The sequence below is a fragment of the Mus pahari genome, chromosome 15 (assembly GCF_900095145.1).
Source record: "Mus pahari chromosome 15, PAHARI_EIJ_v1.1, whole genome shotgun sequence".
Classification (NCBI taxonomy): domain Eukaryota; kingdom Metazoa; phylum Chordata; class Mammalia; order Rodentia; family Muridae; genus Mus; species Mus pahari.
This window is the reverse complement of record NC_034604.1, coordinates 59,930,420-59,949,403: the sequence shown is the minus strand read 5'-3', so window position 1 is coordinate 59,949,403 and position 18,984 is coordinate 59,930,420. Positions and strand designations below refer to the sequence as shown.

The window sequence follows — 18,984 nt, the reverse complement described above, 5'->3', positions numbered from 1 at the left end:
CATCATGAACTAGCTGGTGGATGGTCCTGTGATTAGCACATCTGTGTCTCCCATGCAGTGCCAAGTGACTTCCCCAGCCCCGGGTGTCTTCAATGGTTTTCCCAAGGTATTTTCAGCTGCAAGGGAAAGGCCAGGAAAGCAAAGCAGACAGACATCTTGGCAGGCAGGCAGATAGGGAAAGAGACCACAGGTCTCTTTATCACCCAGAATTAAGATCCACCCCCACTACGAAAAGGACACCCTTCTGGCTCACCTGGGCATCCTTCAGTTTAGATGAAACCATAAGTCTGTCAACCCATCTCCCCTTAAGTCGACCAATCAGAAAGGATGGGAGGAAGACAAGACTCACCCCCACCCCAGCCTAGAGGTTTTGACAATCTGCACTTAGTGGGGAGTCGGCCCTCTACGGGTGCGTGAGTGAGTGAGTGCTTCTTCCCTCGTACAGGGATCTGCTGCCTGCTGCGATTGACTCTTCCTGTCTTGTTCGTTCCTGAACTGGCTGGGAAAACGAACCTAGTCAAGACCCCTACAAGGTATCAGTTATGCACAGGCATCTGGGTTCAAAACCCTTAGCTGGGAGCTTCTCACTTGACCTGAACTGCACTTACGAAGAAAATCGCCGCACTAAGAATTGTGGACGAGTGAAACGACCGAATTCCCTCTAAAAGGGATGAAGATTGACTACGCTTTCTTCATTAGGCTATTTCACGTTTGGAAGGGCGATCAATATAGGAGATCCCCTGTAGCCGCTGCTCACTCTCTCCTATTCTAAGAGAGAACCGGGACAGAGGAAAACACGCAAGAAGGCACTCACGAGCGAAAAGGCAAACATTGGCTTGACCCTTCGTTATGGAAGTTAACTGACAACAGGAAGGAAGTTATTAACCCCGCTCCTCTCCTCCTCCCGCACTGGTGACAGCCAGCAACTCCTCCTCCCAGGCTGAGACCTTGGAGCAAAAATGCAAAGGAGCGCCTGGCTGCCTCAACTCTGCGCTGCTCTCCCAGGGGAGGAAGAGGGAAGAGAGGAGGGCACAGCCTAAAGGCAAGTTCAGCTTGTTTGTGACTCGAGCCTGATCGTCCAGAAGAGATTCCCGGGACTCCAGCATCCTCCCTTAGGCCGCGCAAGGAGGACCCCCACTTAGACAAGCTCGGTTCACCCTCTCTGGCCCCAAGTTTGTGCGCGGCCCGCAGGTGGTGCAAACGCCCCAGCTCTCCGGCGCCCCCTGCTGGCGAGAGGGGAAGGCGGCCGCGGCTGCGGAGCCTCCCTGGGCACGGAGCAGGGAGAGAGCTCGGGCGCCGAGAAGAAGCCGCGAGCTTCCCTGATGGTGCCGCCGCCTCCACCGAGCCGGGGAGGAGCAGCCAAGAGGCAGCTGGGCAAGAGCCTGGGGCCGCTGCTGCTACTCCTGGCGCTGGGACACACGTGGACCTACCGAGAGGAACCCGAGGACCGCGACAGGTAAGGGCCACCTGCCCTAGAGGGAGGACAATCTGGGTGCTATCAGGACTGACTGGCGGGGTGCAGAGGGTCTTAGGTGGCGGAACCCAGATCTCTGTGCGCCGAGCCACTGGCGGAGAGGTTAGCTGTTCCAGGTAACTTCCATCTCTTGAGGGAACCGCCTTGGCGCTACCAGTTGTGAGTCGGGACGCTGGATGCCCTCTGTCCTGCTTTCCCACCGTGCTCGGGTGCAGACTTCTTTGGTTTTTCTTGTTGCTTGGTAGTGGGATCGCTCGGTGCGGGGGACACTGTTCGGTCTCCTCCCGGGACCAGTAGCAGTCCAGCCCGTGCGTCTGGATGCAGAGCCCAGCGCGTTCTGCTCTTCACTCTCCCGCTGACCTTAACGGAGTTTCCTCTCTGACTTTTTTTTCTCTCCCTTAGAGAAGTGTGCTCGGAAAACAAGATCACCACGACCAAATACCCGTGTCTGAAGTCTTCGGGCGAGCTCACCACGTGCTTCAGGTAAAGTTGGGGTCCTGCGGAGTCTAGAGGGACAGGCGTCGCTGTCAAGCAGGGCTTTGGAAGCGCGCTGTTGGAGCCAGGGCTGTGTGTGCCCGAGTCAGGGTATTGCTGTATAGTGCGAACATTTGTGCTCATGAGCTGGGAGCAGAGCCGAGCAACTGAGTTTGCAACCAGCGAGTGCCCGAGATTTGAGAATACCGTTCAGTGAAAAGCTTGCGCGGTAAAGGTTGGAGTGAAAAAGTTTGCAAGGTGATGAGGGCGGATTGGATTGTGGGTGTAAGCTTGGTGAAGAGGAATGGCTTCCTGCTCATTTGCGTTTTGTTTTGAAAATACAACCACCAACAAGGAAATACTTGGCACTTGGCTTGCTTTTGACCTTGTGTTGGGACAGAGCGTACCACTGGCGAGGTCTCTGTAGGCAAAATTGTAACCGGGAGGATTGTGGGATGGTTGCCTCGAGGAAAAACAAATGTCAAAACTGTTGAAACTCAGGGTCTCTTTAAGAAAAGATCACAGGTTTACCTGGAAGAATGGCAGCCACTTGGGGTCTTTTAAAAATTAAAAGGGCGCACGGACCCAGGGAACACCGTTTTAAAATGCTTCCCAGGTGACTCCTTGTGCAAGCGGGGGAGGGGGGAGTTAAAACAAGTGGATGAAATCCCCGAAGGAGAGGATCAAGGTCCCGTGTTTTTGGCCTTTTGGAGCTAACAATTGACTTGTTTTGAGTCATTGAATTCTGGACTCCTGCTGCATTCCCCCACAGGATGGAGGTGGCACACATCCCTAAATGTCATTTGCTTGTCTGAGTTTTTAAGATGCTATGCAGGGCATCTGGTTAACACACTTAGAGCAGACTGAGAACTTACTTGGGTGCTACAAAAGTAAAACAAATCTCAGTGTGTCTTCACTAGGCTCTGGCCAACCAGCTAATCACAAGGCTTTCTGCGCTGGAAACTTCTTTCTTACACCCAAGGCTCGGGTGTGTGAGATGCTTTCCAGGGAAGGTCATTGGGATGTACGGAAGTACCATCAGCTGTATTGTGCTTTTAGAGCAGCCATTGGCAACTAGGATTGATTGACATTAGCTGCTTCCCCTATGTGAGCTCCAAAAGGGGGCTACCAGCATCTGCATGTGGCGATTAGGAGAGTTGAACAGTAGCTGAGATGCAAGGGACCCGCCTGTTCAACTGGCAGATGGAGACTTTGGGAGGTGCACTGGGTGGGCAAGGTCATCCAGCTGGTGACATGGCTTAGTAGTACTGGCTGCAGCATCACTTGCCTGGTTCTGGTCATGTGTTTCATCCCCATAACCAAGGCATATCCTAGGACATGTTGTTTTCCTATCACTGCTGTATGAAAGCTTCCAGTTTAACCTGGAGCGTGTTCCTAAGATGGTTCGCTCATTTGTTCAGTCCCTAAAGGTCACACGTCACATAAATCAGTGACGGTTACAGAACTCGTGTCAGGCCTTTAGAAACCACCAGTGTCTGATTATTCTATTTGTTCCGCTCCTTTGGCCAGCGTTTCCAGATTTCTTAAAGTATCATGGTACCTCTCTTACCCTAACCCATTCAGAGTCATTAACATGTGTTAATGTGTTCACTCAGCAGTTACTCAATGGAACAGCCTGTTGGACCTAGTGCTCTATCAAGGAAAAGAGTAAAGAATTTTAGTCTGGAACTAAAATTCTTAATAACTAAAATTCTAATATAATGATAAGGGCTGTTTCAGTTTGAGAAAATGACATCAGTTCCCTACTATGCTAATAGCATTGTTTAGTTTTTTGAGATAAGACGTCATTGTACAGTCTAGACTAGTCTTGAACTCAAAATCTCTCTGCCCATCCAAAGTGCTGGGATCAAGGTGTAAACCACTACTATGCGTGACTGACATAATTTGTAAATGTATTAATTTCTTTATGAAAGTCAAGAGTTCTGTGAATATTCTGTTAGCCTTTTTCTATTTTTATTTTATTTTGCCGTTTGCGACAGGGTCTCACTCTGTAGCTCAAGCTGGCCTCTGGCTTCCAGTTCATGCTAGCCTCCTCTTCCAACCTCGCACTGTGGCTAGAGAACTTTATAATTAAAGTCATTTGGAAGTTTCCTCTCTTGGTTCTTGAGCTTCAAGAATGGCAACGTGCTGTGGGATGCTGGGGTATGGTCCTATAGTTCCATCCCCTTTCAAGTCTTACCAGCCAACTCTCATGACATTGCCTGCACACTGGGTAGACTGCACTGACGTCCCTTCAACTGCATCTGTGTCTTAATGAGATGTGCGTTGAAGTCAACGGGGACGCCCCCATTGAAAGCAGGGCCTTTGAGCCACAGACAGGGTCTAAACCAGCAGTGCTCATTCTGTGGGTTGCAATCCCTTTGCCAAACCTCTATCTCCAAAAAGATATTTACGTTATGGTTCATAACAGTAGCAAAACGACAGTTATGCAGCAGCAATAACTGAATCAAAGGGTCAAAGCATTAGGAAGATTGAAAACTACTGGTAGTGTAAACTCTTTTGCTAGATCCTCAGGAACATGGGCAAGCAAGCCAGTGCTTCTCAGCATATCACCCTAAAAGGAGAGCCACCCCCCACCTGGAAAGCATACCCCCACCCTGGTTTCTCTCAAGCTATAAGCACACGGGGGGGGGGGGGGATGGCTTCTGTGCTGGGAAAATACCAGATGGGAAAATACCAGATGGCTAGTGAATGATTTTTAGCATATGAAAGGATTCAGACCTTGGTGAAGGGATTTTTTTTTTTTCCTTCAAAAGGTCATTGTTGGTAAGGGGAGAAGATCTGAACCTATGTGAAATGAACAGGTGATCGAGATAAGCCTGATTGGTTGCTGTGAAATTTGAAATGGGTTCACCTTCCTCTGTTTTTTGTCCTGGACAGCCCAGCCTTGTGGTTTATGACTTCAGTTTAGGCAACTCTCCTCTGTATTTCAGCACTTGGTGCCCGATACTAAATAACAATAATTTGCAGACTTACTCTGGTCTTGGCAGGATGCTGTGAACTTTGTTTGCATTGTCTCTGATGCATAGAGCCAACTGTAGCTTTTCTAGTCTCTCAGTTTTGCTGAGTGAGAACCTGATAAGCAGAGGTATGGAGAGTATCATGCCCAAGTGCTCATGGCTACACACACACAACCCCCATGATTTAAATCCAGGTTTGTCTGACTTGTAAGACCTGGGCTCCTTTGTTATCTCAGGGGAACCCCTAAGGGAGGGTGAATGTTCTAGATCCAGGGGTGGAAAAAGGGAGACTAAACTCAAATGGCTGAACATTTCCGACAGTCCAGGTGATCTTAGTTAGCCTTTGGAGCCATTACCCTTGAGGCCTGCTTTGGACAGTTGAATTTAAATGATCATATCATCTAGGAAACAGGTTCCTGCATGTACAGCCTTTCCTCAGGCCCACGTCTCGAGAGTTTTGGCTGCCAACGTGCGTACTGCCAAGCCCCCAGAGTTTAAACACTCTCTGCATGAGTGCCAGTGACAGCTTAATGAGTCTAAAGCTAACATTTGCCCAGCGTTATAGTCAGCACAGGGCATTCTCTCACCAGTCGTTAAGATATCAGAGCCGGGGCATGATTTATCTGAGGTAGGGATTCCTGACAGCCAAGGCACAGAAAGCCATTATGGCATTACCCACCTAGAACTATCATTACCTTCTCCTTATCTCCCCCACCCCCACCCATCCACCACAAGGTGATTTTCCCTTTTCATACCTTGTACTTTCTCTTTCTTTGATGGTGTTTTATATCAGAAAATGATGTGTCCACATGTAAAGGCTTTTAAGTCTTTGGAATCTTGGGTCAAAGATTTACATATCTATTAAGAACTTACAGCCCTAAAATCTAGAGGATATTAGCACATAAAAGAATAAAGTACAGATAGTAGGAGGGCTTGATTTTAGACAAAAGCCTTTGTAACTGGAGCCTATACAGCAGAATTCAAATCTGTGTCCTTCACACTGTACAAATGACAGAGACAGGAGCTAGGCATGATGTCTCAGGCAAGGGAAGCCTTGCCTTGGTTTCCCGAGGTGGCTCTTTACCACAGACTGTATTAGAGAGCAAAGCTGAGAAAACCGCCTGTGATTTTGGTCTTAGTTCCTGCGGCTCCAAGCTGAGATGCAGATGCTCCACCCCTCCCCCTGTCTACCCAGTGCCCTCCCACTGGGGAGTGCACTAGCTTAAGGTGGCTCAGGTTCCCATGGGAAAAAAATGACAGGGGATGCAGGAACTTTCACTTTCCTTCAAGATAGTACAACCATGTGGCCGTGTGGCCTGTGGGAACGTGGCGGTCCATGTGCTGTTTCTGCAGATGTGTTTACTTAGAGCAAGAGGGCTACTTAATTAGGCTAGCACCGAGGGACAGATAGCACTGAAGTTTGGCTGAAGGTCATCTCCGGGAAGGCCAAGGGAAGGCCAAGGGAAGGCTGCAGAGAGCATTGTTCTGGCAGGTTGCCTACTGCTTTCCCCTTGTGAGCTTCAGAACACACAGGCTTTCAAACTCATTGTTCCTCTTTGAATCTCTAGTCTTGCAATTCCCCCCCCCCCTCCCGAACCTTGAACCACTTCTTAAGATCCAGGGTTTCATTTTTCTCCATTGGAATCTAAGGGTGGTATTAATGATGGTTAGAGCTGCTGGGAGCTTTGTAAATGAGTTAGCTTGTGTGCTGTGCTTTGGGAAGTTCAAGATACAAGGGAAGTGCTAGGTCAATCAATGCCACTTTGTATCACCCCTGAACCTCAAGGTGTGGCATGGGGGTAGCTTGCAGAAGTTGTGCAGGGGACACCCACTGACTTCTGTGAATTTTATAATTGAGATTTAAAAAAAAAAATCCACATAACATTTTTATTAATTTTTGATTTCTTCAAGTCCTGTGACCAAAACGTGTGGTGTCTTCATCAGTTGAGGCTTTACTATCATGTTCTGGAGGATAACCAAGAGCAATGATAAGAGTCTGTATTGTTCTGGGGTGTCGCCAGGATACTTCCGACCATCAGCTCTGGGGAACATCCCACACTTGGTAATGGGATTTGATTTGGTAACCTATGACTTCTGGTAGGACCCAGCATACATTTTTTTGAAAGTAAAGCTAGACTTAGACACAGCAGTGGCGTTTCTCTGCTGGTCAACATGCCTTGTTTCTGGATGCTTCTCCAAGTGTAGGGTAGGCCAGAGATCTAGTGGCCAGGGAAATGACACTGAGAGTCTTCTTTGCATGGCGCAGTCTCCCCTGCTGACCACCCAGCGTTTTCTCCTTGTGACTGCAGAGTCCTGGGCAGCACAGACAGAGTGAATTGGATGCTGACTCCATTTTGGAGGACTAGAGAGGTTTGCTTTTCGCCTGGGGTTGGAAATGGTGGTTTCTGAAGAAGAAATAAGGCCTGAGATCCTTCGTTGGTTGGCTTTTTCTTGTTTATGGATTCTTCTGCTCTTTCTACCGCCTCCATCTCTTGGCCTATGGAAACCGAGGAGCTCTGTGAATGGCTGTGGCTCATTCAGGACATCATGAGTCCCCATCCAGGAGGACATGGGACAAAAGTGGTAAAGAGCAGAGAGGGCCTAACTTACACCCAGGGAAGACATTCTCCCTTTCTTCCTGCATGAGGCTGTCTATAACTGACAACCCTCCGAGGTCATGGACCTTCTGTTCTCTCATAGCCTTGACCTCAGAGGTCAGCTCCGTACTTGAAAAAGAGTGGTCCGTCCATATGCACTTGTTAAGTGACCAAGTGAATGACTGTTAATGTAAAAAGGAAAAGAACAACTTTGATTTAAATGTGTTAAGCATTGTAGGACTTCTGTTGCTACTCATGTATGTGTCCTGTGTCCTTTAAAAGCTGAGCCAGAGGCTGACATAGGTAAGTAAGTAAGACATACTTACTGCCAATCCTAGTTACCTGAGTTCCACAATTGGACCCACATAGTATGTGAGAACTAACTCCTGCAAGTTCTCTGACAGCCACACACATGTATTGTAGCACGAACATGCCCTACACACACACACACACACACACACACACTAAAAAATTAAATTAATAAAAGTTAAAAATTAGGAAAGTGTTTTGTTTTATTTTATTTAATAATCTTTTAAAGGAGGTCTCGCTATATTATTTAGCTCAGGCTGGCCTTGAACTCACTATTTTCCTACCTCAGCCTCCCAAGTTCTGGAATTATAGGTGTGTTGCATCAAACCAGAAAGGAAGGCTGCTGTAGAAAGGAGCCCAATGGCTCCTTTGAAGTGACACCACTATCTCCATTGTGTCCCAGCCCAGCCTGCTTCTCTGTTCTTGCGCATGTGGTACATATGCTGGATACTGGTGATTCCTATCCTAAATTATACCCCCAAATGACACATGGGCTCCTCCATATAGGATGCAGGCAGTGATATGAAGGGCAAGGAGGTAGTTTTTAAGAGGGATGCCTTTCCTCCCCACAGGAACAGGTAGCAGAAGAGGGGAGGCCCGGGTGAGTTAAGAGTGGTGGTCAAGGTCAGATTTTGTATCACTTTTCACAGGTTCTCAGCTCCTGCCCCACAGCTAGGCTTTCATCGCTGTGTCCTTAGAGATCCCATCTCCTTACTACCAATTGTTGCTGGAATGGCTGCTCCCCGACTTCCTGTGGCTAACATCGCTTCATCTTTTCCTAAGTGAAGTTGGGGCGGCGCACCCTCTTTATCCCAGCTGCTATGTTTTCTTAAGAGCAGGTTTCCATTTCACGGTGTCCAAGGCCATGTTCAGCTTCCCCAGATCTTCTGCTTCCTGCTCAGCTGGACCAGGATGCCTTTATGAATGAGAGAGGCCGCTGCATTGTGATCGTCCTGCTTAGAGACTGGAGAACAAAGCTCCCATTCTCTCCCACTGTCTCCCTCTTTATTTGGGGGATGAGAAAGCGGACAGCTATAACATCTGCAATGCCTCTTCTGCCAAGTTCACCCCCCTTCCCGTGGATCTATTAGCTAATTTTAAAGTCTTAGCACTTTTCTCTTGGTCGGCACATGCCCACTGGGTGCTTCCATTGTACTAAGCTTGATTCAATGCAGGGAAAACACATTTGAAGGGAGCATGCGAACCTCTGTTCTGGTGGGATTTATGGGTTCTCATTTATCTTCCGGGAAAGGGAATATATATATATATATATATATATATATATATATATATATATATATATATATACACACACACACACATCTGAGTAATGTTTATTTCTAGGACTAAGGTCTTGAAATTTCTTATAGCCTAGATGTATCTTTTCAGAAAATCAACACTGAGATAAAGCAACCTTGTAGCTCCAAGCCAAGACATGAATGGCAGTGATTGCTTGCCCCCACTCCCCGTCCTGCCAGAAATTAGTATATGCCACAAGTTTCTTGCTTCTAAAAATTTCAAGAACTTCCGGAGCACTATGGGAAGGCTAATTTGGGGCTATATGACTGACAGGTGGATGGTGAATTGTCCAGCTGGGGGCAAATCAGTTCATTGTTACCTTGCTCGTGATGGTGAAATCCAAGCTAGACGGCTCTGAATTTGGCTCCACATGGAATCACGAGCTGGCTTAAGACAAGAGGGTTTTGTTTGTTTGATTCTGTTCTGTCTTCCGCTTTCCTCCTGAGTGTTTCTGTGGCAAACCTTCCCGAACTGGCAGCTCTCACATAGACTGTCCAAGTGTATGTCAGAATCAGGTGGCAGGGCCAGGACAGTCAGTGAGCAGCCTTCTGAGGTGGTTCGCCCTCCTTCATCATTGACTTGCATGCCAATCACAGGCTCGGATGGAAAGTGCCCTTGCCACAGACGTGGTCGGTTACCTTGGAGTTTGTATTCTAGAAGGCTTTTCACATTCAAGATAAAAATGCTAGTTATGTTTTTAAAAATATACCTATAAAACAGTCATTTTCAATGAAAGCTGTCCTACATCATAATTTTATTTGAAAATATTAATCTCTGTGCATGTGTGTGTATGTGTGTGTATGTATGTGCACACGTGCAAGCATGTATGCATATGGAGGACAGAGGGAATCTTATAGGACATCTATCTCTCACCTTTTAGGTCTTGGGGATCAAACTTAAGTCATCAAGTTCAGCTATACGCACCTATTTAATTTAATTTAATTTAATTTAATTTCTTTTCTTTTCTTTTTCTTTTCTCCTTTCTTTTTTTCTTTTTTCTTCCTTCCTTCCTTCCTTTCGTTCTTTCTTTTTTATTGGTTATTTTATTTATTTACATTTCAAATGTTGTCCCCCCCTTCCCAGTCTCCCCTAAGAGGGTGCTCCTTCCCCACCTCACCCCTCTAACATCTGCCTTCCCTGGGGCATCAAGCCTCCACAGGGCCAAGTGCCTCCCCTCCCACTGATGCCAGTCCTCTGCTATACATGTAGCAGGAGCCATGGATTGCCCCATGTATGCTCTTTGGTGGTGGCTTAGTCCCTAGGAGCTCTGGGGGGGGGGGAGGGATCTGGTTAACTGATATTGTTCTTCCTATGAAGTTGCCATTCCCTTTAGCTACTTCAGTCCTTCCCCTAACTCTTTCATAGGGGTCCCCGGGCTCAGTCCAATGGTTGTCTGTGAGTATCTGTATCTGTATATGCACCTTTTTTTTTTTTTTTAACCAAGTCATCTTACTTACAATTCATAATCATATATGGATCCATACATAGCAAAAAGCATTCCATGTTACAGTTACACTGTATGCAAATAAAACTTTAGTTTTTATTATCATATATGTGTGTGTATGATGCAAACTGTGGAATAAGTTCTTTCCTTTTCCCTTCCACTTTTATGTAGGTCCCAGGGATGGAACTCAGGTAGCTGGGCTTCCATGGCAAGTGTCTTTACCCCTGAGCCATCTTGCTGGTCCCCAGTAAAACTTTTGAATTTAACTGTTGTTTTCCTTCAAATGATTCCAACTGTTTTGTTCTGGATAGTAATGTCTTCTGACAGGATAGGGCAGACAGAGTGGAGAATGAAGAGATGAAAGGAGAAATTCTGAAAGAAGAAAAATCTGAAGGAACAAAGGAAGTTATTTGAATCCTTTATTTGTGCTAAGGATGTAAAAATTAAAGCTGTACAGCAAGGAACAAAAGGCTAAAATTTTGGCTGGGAAAAGAAAAGGTACCATGGAAATCTAGTTTTTTTTTTAAAAAATATATACATATGTATATTTTAATAATATATATTTACTATAGATATATTATATAATATAACAATATATTATATAATAAATTATAGTATACATAGTATAAACTATATAGCATATAATATATAATATTTTACATACAATATACTATATAATAGTAATATATAATATATAATTAATATTATATTATTAAATATATACCATTGTATATTTATTTAAATTGTATATAATTTATAATATATGTTATATATTTAATAATTAGATATATCACACTGATGCTACAGTCATGTGTGAGTGTTTGTGACAATTATGTTAGTCATGTGGAAGTTTACAGGCTGGCAATGTGCCTGTTTTAACTGAATGAGCCTTAGTAGAAGGCAGACCAAGCTCAAAAAGGTGGCTGGTGAATCTGCAAACATGAAGTTGTATAATCTGTGATCCCTCATGCCTGCCTGCTAATGTTTCTTTCATTAGAATTTCATACATTAGTACTATATTTTAAACATTTCCACCCTTCCCAAGCATTCATCCAACTCCTCCTGTGTCGCCCCACCCTCTCAAACTCATGACCTCTTCATTTCTATTCTCTCTCTCTCTCTCTCTCTCTCTCTCTCTCTCTCTGTGTGTGTGTGTGTGTGTGTGTGTAACCTAATGGATCCATTTAGTGTTGCTTGTATGCACATGCGTTTAGTGTTGACCAGATGGGATTGGATAACCCATCAGGGGGCTTGTCTATGGGGACAACTGATTCTCCCTAAGCAGTCATCGATTTTATCTCTTCATCTAGGAATGTGTCCTTGTGAAGTTTCCCCCACCCACATCGGCATGTCCTAGTATCATTGTGAGAGTTTTGTTTAGACAACAATAGAGAAGTGGGTGCCATTGTCATAGTGAGAAGACACTCTTTCACAGCAGGCGTCCTGGTCCTCCGGCTCTTACAATCCTCTCTTCTAAGACGGGACCTGATCCTGAGGTGTGGACATTGAACTGTCTGTCTGTCGATGGACCAGCTGAGGCTGGATGCTGAACAGACACCGATTCTTTGCGTTTTGACCCATCGTGGATCTCTGTAACCGTCTCTGTCCGTTGCATGGGAAACCATTCTCTGATGAGGGCTGAGAGCTACACACGCCTGTGGGTATAGAGATAAGAATTTAGAGTGCAGTTAAGAATTATGCTGGTCTAGAAAAGTGGTGGTGGTAGGTTGGCTTCTAAGGTTCATCGCCTCACTAACCACTTACAATTGCCAACTAGACAGCCGTCGGTTATCACATTTAGGGGCATCTTACCAATGCTGATGGCTGCTGTGGTTCATAGGCTTCAGAGCTGGGTTCAGTCATTGTTTCGTTCCCTCCTGGGTGGCTTGTATAGCTACTTCTAAGTCTATGAAAGTTTGTCCTCACAGGTCAGATCCAGCTTGGATCTTCTGAGTCCTGGGTCTAGTGTCTTCAGCAATAGGTACGTAGCTTCAATCTCTGAGAGGCCACCAAGAGCAATAGCAATAATCTATATCATTTTGGCAGTCTCTTTGGCTCCCCCGACCAGCAATGTGAAGGGGGCGGCAGTGTTTCATGCCTGGAACTAGAGTTTTTATTAGGTAATCTATGGCTCTGGAGGGTAGAATTGTTAGCGCAAGTGATATAACTTTATTTCAACTATATATATATACACACATAATATATACTACATATATGTATAAATTGTATATGTGTAACTATATATACACAATTTATTTGTATTATATATAGTTTTAGGTAAATAAAAAATATGATTCCTTACATGTTTTTATTTCTTTCTCCTTCTTCCCTTTCCTTTCCCTAGTCAAATTACCCCATCTCTTATTTGTTGTTGTTGTTGTTGTTTTTCAAGACAGGGTTTCTCTGAATAGCCCTGGCTATCCTGGAACTCACTTTGTAGACCAGGCTGGCCTCGAACTCAGAAATCCGCCTGCCTCTGCCTCTGCCTCCCGAGTGCTGGGATTAAAGGCGTGCACCACCACGCCCAGCTATCTCTTCTTTTATATCACTGATATATTGCTATTTCCCTCTCTAGAGCTCTTTAGACAACAGTTTTGCTGTGTAGGTTGTGTTGGACATGAAGTTAGGAGGTAGATGGGTAGGCGGAGTTAGAGAGGAAATTGTATATGTGTAACTATTTATACACACTTTATTTGTATTATATGTAGTTCATGTATTATATGTAGTTTATGTATTATATGGCCCATTTGTAGCCCAGACTGACTTCAAACTTACGATCCCTCAGAGTCCCTAGTATACACCACCACGCTTGACTCCAAGATCTTCTTAGGTGCCTGAAAACTGTAGTAACTTAATTCCCCTGAAAACTATATGATATGAAAAATGGAAAGGTTTGGGGACTGGTATACACACACACACACACACACACACACACACTCTCACTCATAAGTTAAACAAGCACTCATTATTTAAGAAAGGGGATTGAGACCATATTCCCCTATTTCCTCTCTAACTCCCCCTACCCATCTACCTCCTAACTTCATGTCCTCTTTTATTATTACCACTAATCCCCTGGGTTAATGACCGCTGACCCTTATGTGCATGAGTGTGGGGCCACCCAGTGGGGTATGAGCAACCTACTAGTAGCCATAGCCACAAAGACAAGTGACATTGCATACACGGATGAAAATTGACATACTATACATATATGAAATTTTATTTGTGGTGTCTGTAAATAAAAGCTTACAATCTATTAAAGAGAGTTTAGGAGAAGAGAGGATGCTGGAAGCAGGGTGTCAGTCTCTCTGGCAGAAACCAAGTTAGACAAGATGTCCAAAAACAGATGTTAGAACCCCACCTGCAAAACTAAACAAAATCCATCCCTCAACAGGTGTACTTTAAGAAATGGATGTATCACCATATGCATTTGGATTTCTTTGGATGTCCACTGTGGTAACTTCAGGTTATCCATAAAATCGATTTACTTTCAGTAAATTGAAGAAAAAAAAAATCTTACCTAAAACGGTGTATAAAAACTGTGGCGTTTGTAGCTTTTATTTCTGTGGACCTTTTCCAGGATGGTGACAGATATTGAAGAGAATAATCTATTCTGGCCAGTACTAGTAAGATATCACTCGTAGAGAGGATGACACTGGAGTCCTGGCCCTGACCCACTGAATCAGAATTCACATCTGGACAAAGTCCCTTGGTGTCCCCAACCAGGCTTTAAGATGCCAGGCCCCACTGTATCACTGCAGCCCCACCTCCGACTTGGCTACCAACTTCTATTTGTGAGGCAGGAGTGGCTGGGATGCACATTGGAGAGACTTGAGATGAGTGGGATCCCAGCATTCAGGCTATGGCCCAGAGGAGCAACTTTTGTTGCCCAAACTCTGGAAGTGGGTACCAGGCACAGCTCCAGAGCCTACCGCAGGCTGGACCATCAAGCATAAAGGAATGGCAAACCTATTTCAGCAGAAGCTGGGGAAAGAGTCTAGTCCTCATTTTTTTTCTCCCTGTTGTGGGAATGAAGTTTAGGTCCATCCCTCTCATGATTTTAGCTATGACTACAAGGTCCAGAGCCCTAGATGGAAACCTAGACTCCAGTGTTAGTATCACCATGCTGAAGTCTCTCTTCTCTCATCATTGGGCCTGCTCTGTTATCCCTTGTATCTGCTTCCTACCATTTGCTGGAAGGTTTGAGGGTGGTCTGGGCTGTGCCTTGGGTTGAGATGGATCAACTGGAGAGCATTCTTTATGAGATCTTCTGAGTTTAAGCTGATCAGATCCAAATCCCATGCTTCAGATTCCACCCCTTTCCAGTCTGTGCTGTGGCTCTTGGCTCAGGGTCGGCAGCTACTTGGTGACCTCTGGTGCAGAAAAAAAAAAAAAAAAGTTTTGCTTTGTTGCTGAGCTGCAAGAATTTTCTCAAGATATAAACACAGCTCCAGGTGTTATAAATGAAAGCTATGGTGTCAAGCTGTGCTCTTCTTTCCTTGTGAGAATCAAACACAAACACTTCCCTCCACGTAGTCTGTGCCACTGAGTTTCTCTTCCAGCTCACTGGTAGCCACACTGCTTTAAAGTCCTCTCCTCTGACAGCACAGCTGGAACACAGGGCTGGTTATGGGCTTCAGTGAACTTCATGGGACATGAAGCAATCCATTCTGTACTCTGTGTATTTCAAGTTGCAAGCTCTATTTACCATCCATCCTGAAGGCAGTGCCCAAAGCACACAGCTACACAGCAAGTGGTTTTGTATCCATGATTGCATCTTCTTTTCTCAGTGTTATAACAGTGATTTTTTTTTCTTGCACAAAATCATGGAGATGAAAAGGGATTATATAAGTCAAGAAATAAGAGAAATATAGTTGTAGTTTGTGTGAGAGGTGTTTGAGGGGTTCTTCATGAGGGTTTGCTTTGAATTTGAGGCTGGAGAAATATGGATTGGTTCATAAGTGGATTTTGTGGTTTACCACAGTTTCAGAGCTTGGTATACACAATGCATCACTGGAACAGAGGGATGAAGCAAAGGCAGGAAGGAACCCAATTGAGTGTCTGTATTAGTCAGGGTTCTCTAGAGGAACAGAACTGATAGGTAGGCGATTAATTCTGTCTATCTATCTATCTATCTATCTATCTATCTATCTATCTATCTATCTATCTATCTATGGAAGATCTATTAGAGTGGTGTATAGCTGTGGTTCTACTAGTCCCAAACTAGTTTCCCTAACTGCAGAAACTCCAAGAATCCAGAAGTTGTCTCCGAGGGCTGGGTGTCTCTGCTGGTCTTCATATACTCTGGAATCCTGAAGAAGAAGGCTGTAATACCATCAATGGAATGCATTTGTTAGCCAGAGTGAGGGCAAGCAGGCAAAGAGCAAGACCTACCTTCTTCTGTCTTACATAGGCTGCCACCAGAAGGTGTGGCCTAGATTTAAGCCACCTTAAATCTTCCCTTGGATCTAGATTTAGGATGGGTCTTCCAACTTCAAATAATTCAATCACGAAAAATCCCCCTCACATGTACCTAGCCACTTGGCTTCTAGTTGACCACTAAGAATAGCTGTGACAGTGTCAGACAGTCTACCGGATATTCTTGTTAAAGCTCCTAGCTTCCTGAGTTCTTTCCCAGAGGCCATAACTTTAGGGAAGTACATTTGTAAGTCTTGAAACACATGTAGATTATAGTTGGTGGAGCTGACACTTGAGGTCCATAGAAGAGGGCACATGCCCTGTGGAAGGGGAGCTCTTTGGTCCTGCTGCCATCCTGTTATCCTGGGACAGAGGACCAGGAGCTACTTCTATATTATGGCTAATGCAGGGGCTGAGGCAAAAGTTTGCATAATTCAATTGGTGTGCTTCTAGTGCGGACTCTCCAGTATTTCCTATCTATTTGCTTATTCCAGTTCTTGTCCCTGCTTCTTAGTGACTCCTTCCTTAACCCCCTCACCTACAAGAACCAGTCTCACTGTGTCACTCAGGATGGTGTTAAACTAGAGAGCCCAAACAATGTTCATATCTCAGTTTCCCAAGTGGCTAGAATTACAGACATTTACCAACACGCTGAGATAGTGTCTATTTAAATAACAAAATGCTGTTTCTTATTGTCTAGTCTTTGAAGAAGGATTAACTCAGTCATTAAGAAAATAAGCAACATGTGCAGCTGGAGCCATGAGTCCCACAATGTGTACTCTTTGATTGGTGGTTTAGTCCCTGGGAGCTCTGTGGGTACTGGTTGGTTCATATTGTTGTTCCTCTTATGGGGCTGCAAACCCCTTCAGCATCTTGGGTCCTTTTCTATAGCTCTTCAGTTGGGGACCCTGTGCTCAGTCCAATGGTTGGCTGAGAGCATCCACCTCTGTATTTGTCAGGCACTGGCAGAGCCTCACAGGAGACAGCTATATCAGGCTTCTGTCAGCAAGCACTTGTTGGCATTCACAATAGTGTCTGGGTTTGGTGACTGTATAGGGATGGATCCCCAAGTGGGGCTGTCTCTGGATGGCATTTCCTTTAGTATCTGCTCCATACTTTGTCTCTGTAACTCCTTCCATGGGAGGAGAAGCCCTGGGTCCTGTGAAGGCTCTATGCTCCAGTGTAGGGGAATGCCAGGACAGGGAAGCAGGAGTGGGTGGGTTGGTGAGCAGGGGGAGGGGTGAGGGGATATGGGGGTTTTCAGAGGGGAAACCAGGGAAGGTGATAACATTTGAAATGTAAATAAAGAAAATATCTAATTAAAAAAAAAAGAAAAGAAAAAAGAAGCAACAACAAATGCTGGTCGGACAATAGCAGACCTGTATGTGCCACCAATGTGTGTGGAGTTTCTCAGAAAACTAAAACTTTAGCATATGCCCCAGCTGCACTGTGCCCAAGTATTGACCCAAAGGACCCAGTGTCCACAGATTGCTGACATGCTTGCACATCCATGTTTTTTGGTGCACTGTGTGATGTTGTAATGGCTCACAGGCTGCATTCCCGCCTTTCTTCCCTGATGGTGACAAGTCCCCCCCTCCACTTCTGCTTTCTTGTCTCATGACTTCTTTTCTCCATCTCTTAAGATCTTTTCTTCCTTCATGCTCCTCTTCACCCTTAACTTTCTTTTCCTTTTCTTTTTCTTTTTAATTTTTATTTATTTAATGTATATGAATGCTCTATCTGCTTGTACAGCTCTGTGCCAGAAGAGGGCATCAGACCTCATTACAGATGGTTGTGAGCCATCATGTGGTTACTGGGAATTGAACTCAGGACCTCTAGAAGAACAGACAGTGCTCTTAACCACTGAGCCATCTCTCCAGCCCCAATATGTTTCTTTCTTAAAACTCTATCTATCTATCTATCTATTTATCTATCTATCTATCTATCTATCTATCTATCTATCTATCTGTCTGTCTGTCTGTCTGTCTGTCTGTCTGTCTGTCTGTCTGTCTGTCTGTGTTCATTGCACATTTTGCATGCTGTGGCACACAGCCTAGCACTAAGATTCCTTTGCTATCTCAAACCACCAGGCTGCAGCTGTCAAGGGCTTGGGTTTGCGTTGCCTGGACTTTTCTGTGTAGATGTGGGCAGGTGTACTTAGTTACTGTTACAAGTATTTCTGTTTGCTTGTTTAAAGCGAGGTTACTTACTGTGTGGACTGGCTCCATGTGTGTGTACTGCATTATCCTTTGGTATAGAGCTGCTCCGTAATTCATCTGTTTGGCCGATGGCTCGCTGTAAGGAAATTAGCAAATGTTAAGGGCACCATACTTGGTGCCTTAGTTTTAGAAAGTTATCGTGTTTTTATTCATTGTGGATTTCACACGCATTTAGGTTTTAACCTTAAGTGCCAGTCCAATTTTGTGTCCAGCCAGAACATCATAGCTACAGGTCTGACATTGCTAGGGGTCAAAAATATTCAGGAAAAAAAAGTTGTACCTGTACTGAAAATGTAATTTTGTTTCCTGAACCGACTGGCATCAGAACCATCTATCAGGCATATTCATTGTTCTAGGTAAAATAAGTTATTTAGATCACTTTCTGTATACTTCATGTATACAAGAAGATACACCGCTTTAGCCTCAAATGCAAATACTGTGTCACTTCTGGCAAGAAACCTGAGCATCTATGGATTTTGATGCCCTTGGGCTCGCTCTCTCTCTGAACCTCAGGGGAGCATGGGGGAGCTTTAGAGTTATTTCAGTCTGACTGATCACCCACTCCTTCTCAGACAGCAGGGTGAACAGAAGCGGGCTTGGTTTACAGCACCAGGGATTAGCTGGACATCAGAGTGAGCCTCTTGGCTGTGAAGACACTGAAGAAGGCTGTGACAGTTATCTCCAAGTCAGCTTTACAACAAGATGCTATCTGCGACTCTCTCTCTCTCTCTCTCTCTCTCTCTCTCTCTCTCTCTCTCTCTCTCTCTCTCTC

At 44.9% G+C, this 18,984-nt stretch overlaps 1 protein-coding gene across 1 annotated transcript in view; it reads left to right on the top strand.

Annotated features, from left to right (window-relative positions):
• The first annotated feature begins 1,152 nt into the window (after positions 1–1,152).
• Positions 1,153–18,984, top strand: part of Ccbe1 (collagen and calcium binding EGF domains 1) — a 238,075-nt gene continuing 220,243 nt past the window's right edge. Inside the window, exons 1-2 of the mRNA XM_021214886.2 lie at positions 1,153–1,456; positions 1,877–1,957. Of these exons, the coding sequence (XP_021070545.1) occupies positions 1,323–1,456; positions 1,877–1,957 (215 nt within the window). The 5' untranslated portion in view covers positions 1,153–1,322. The remainder of the gene's footprint in view (positions 1,457–1,876; positions 1,958–18,984) is intronic.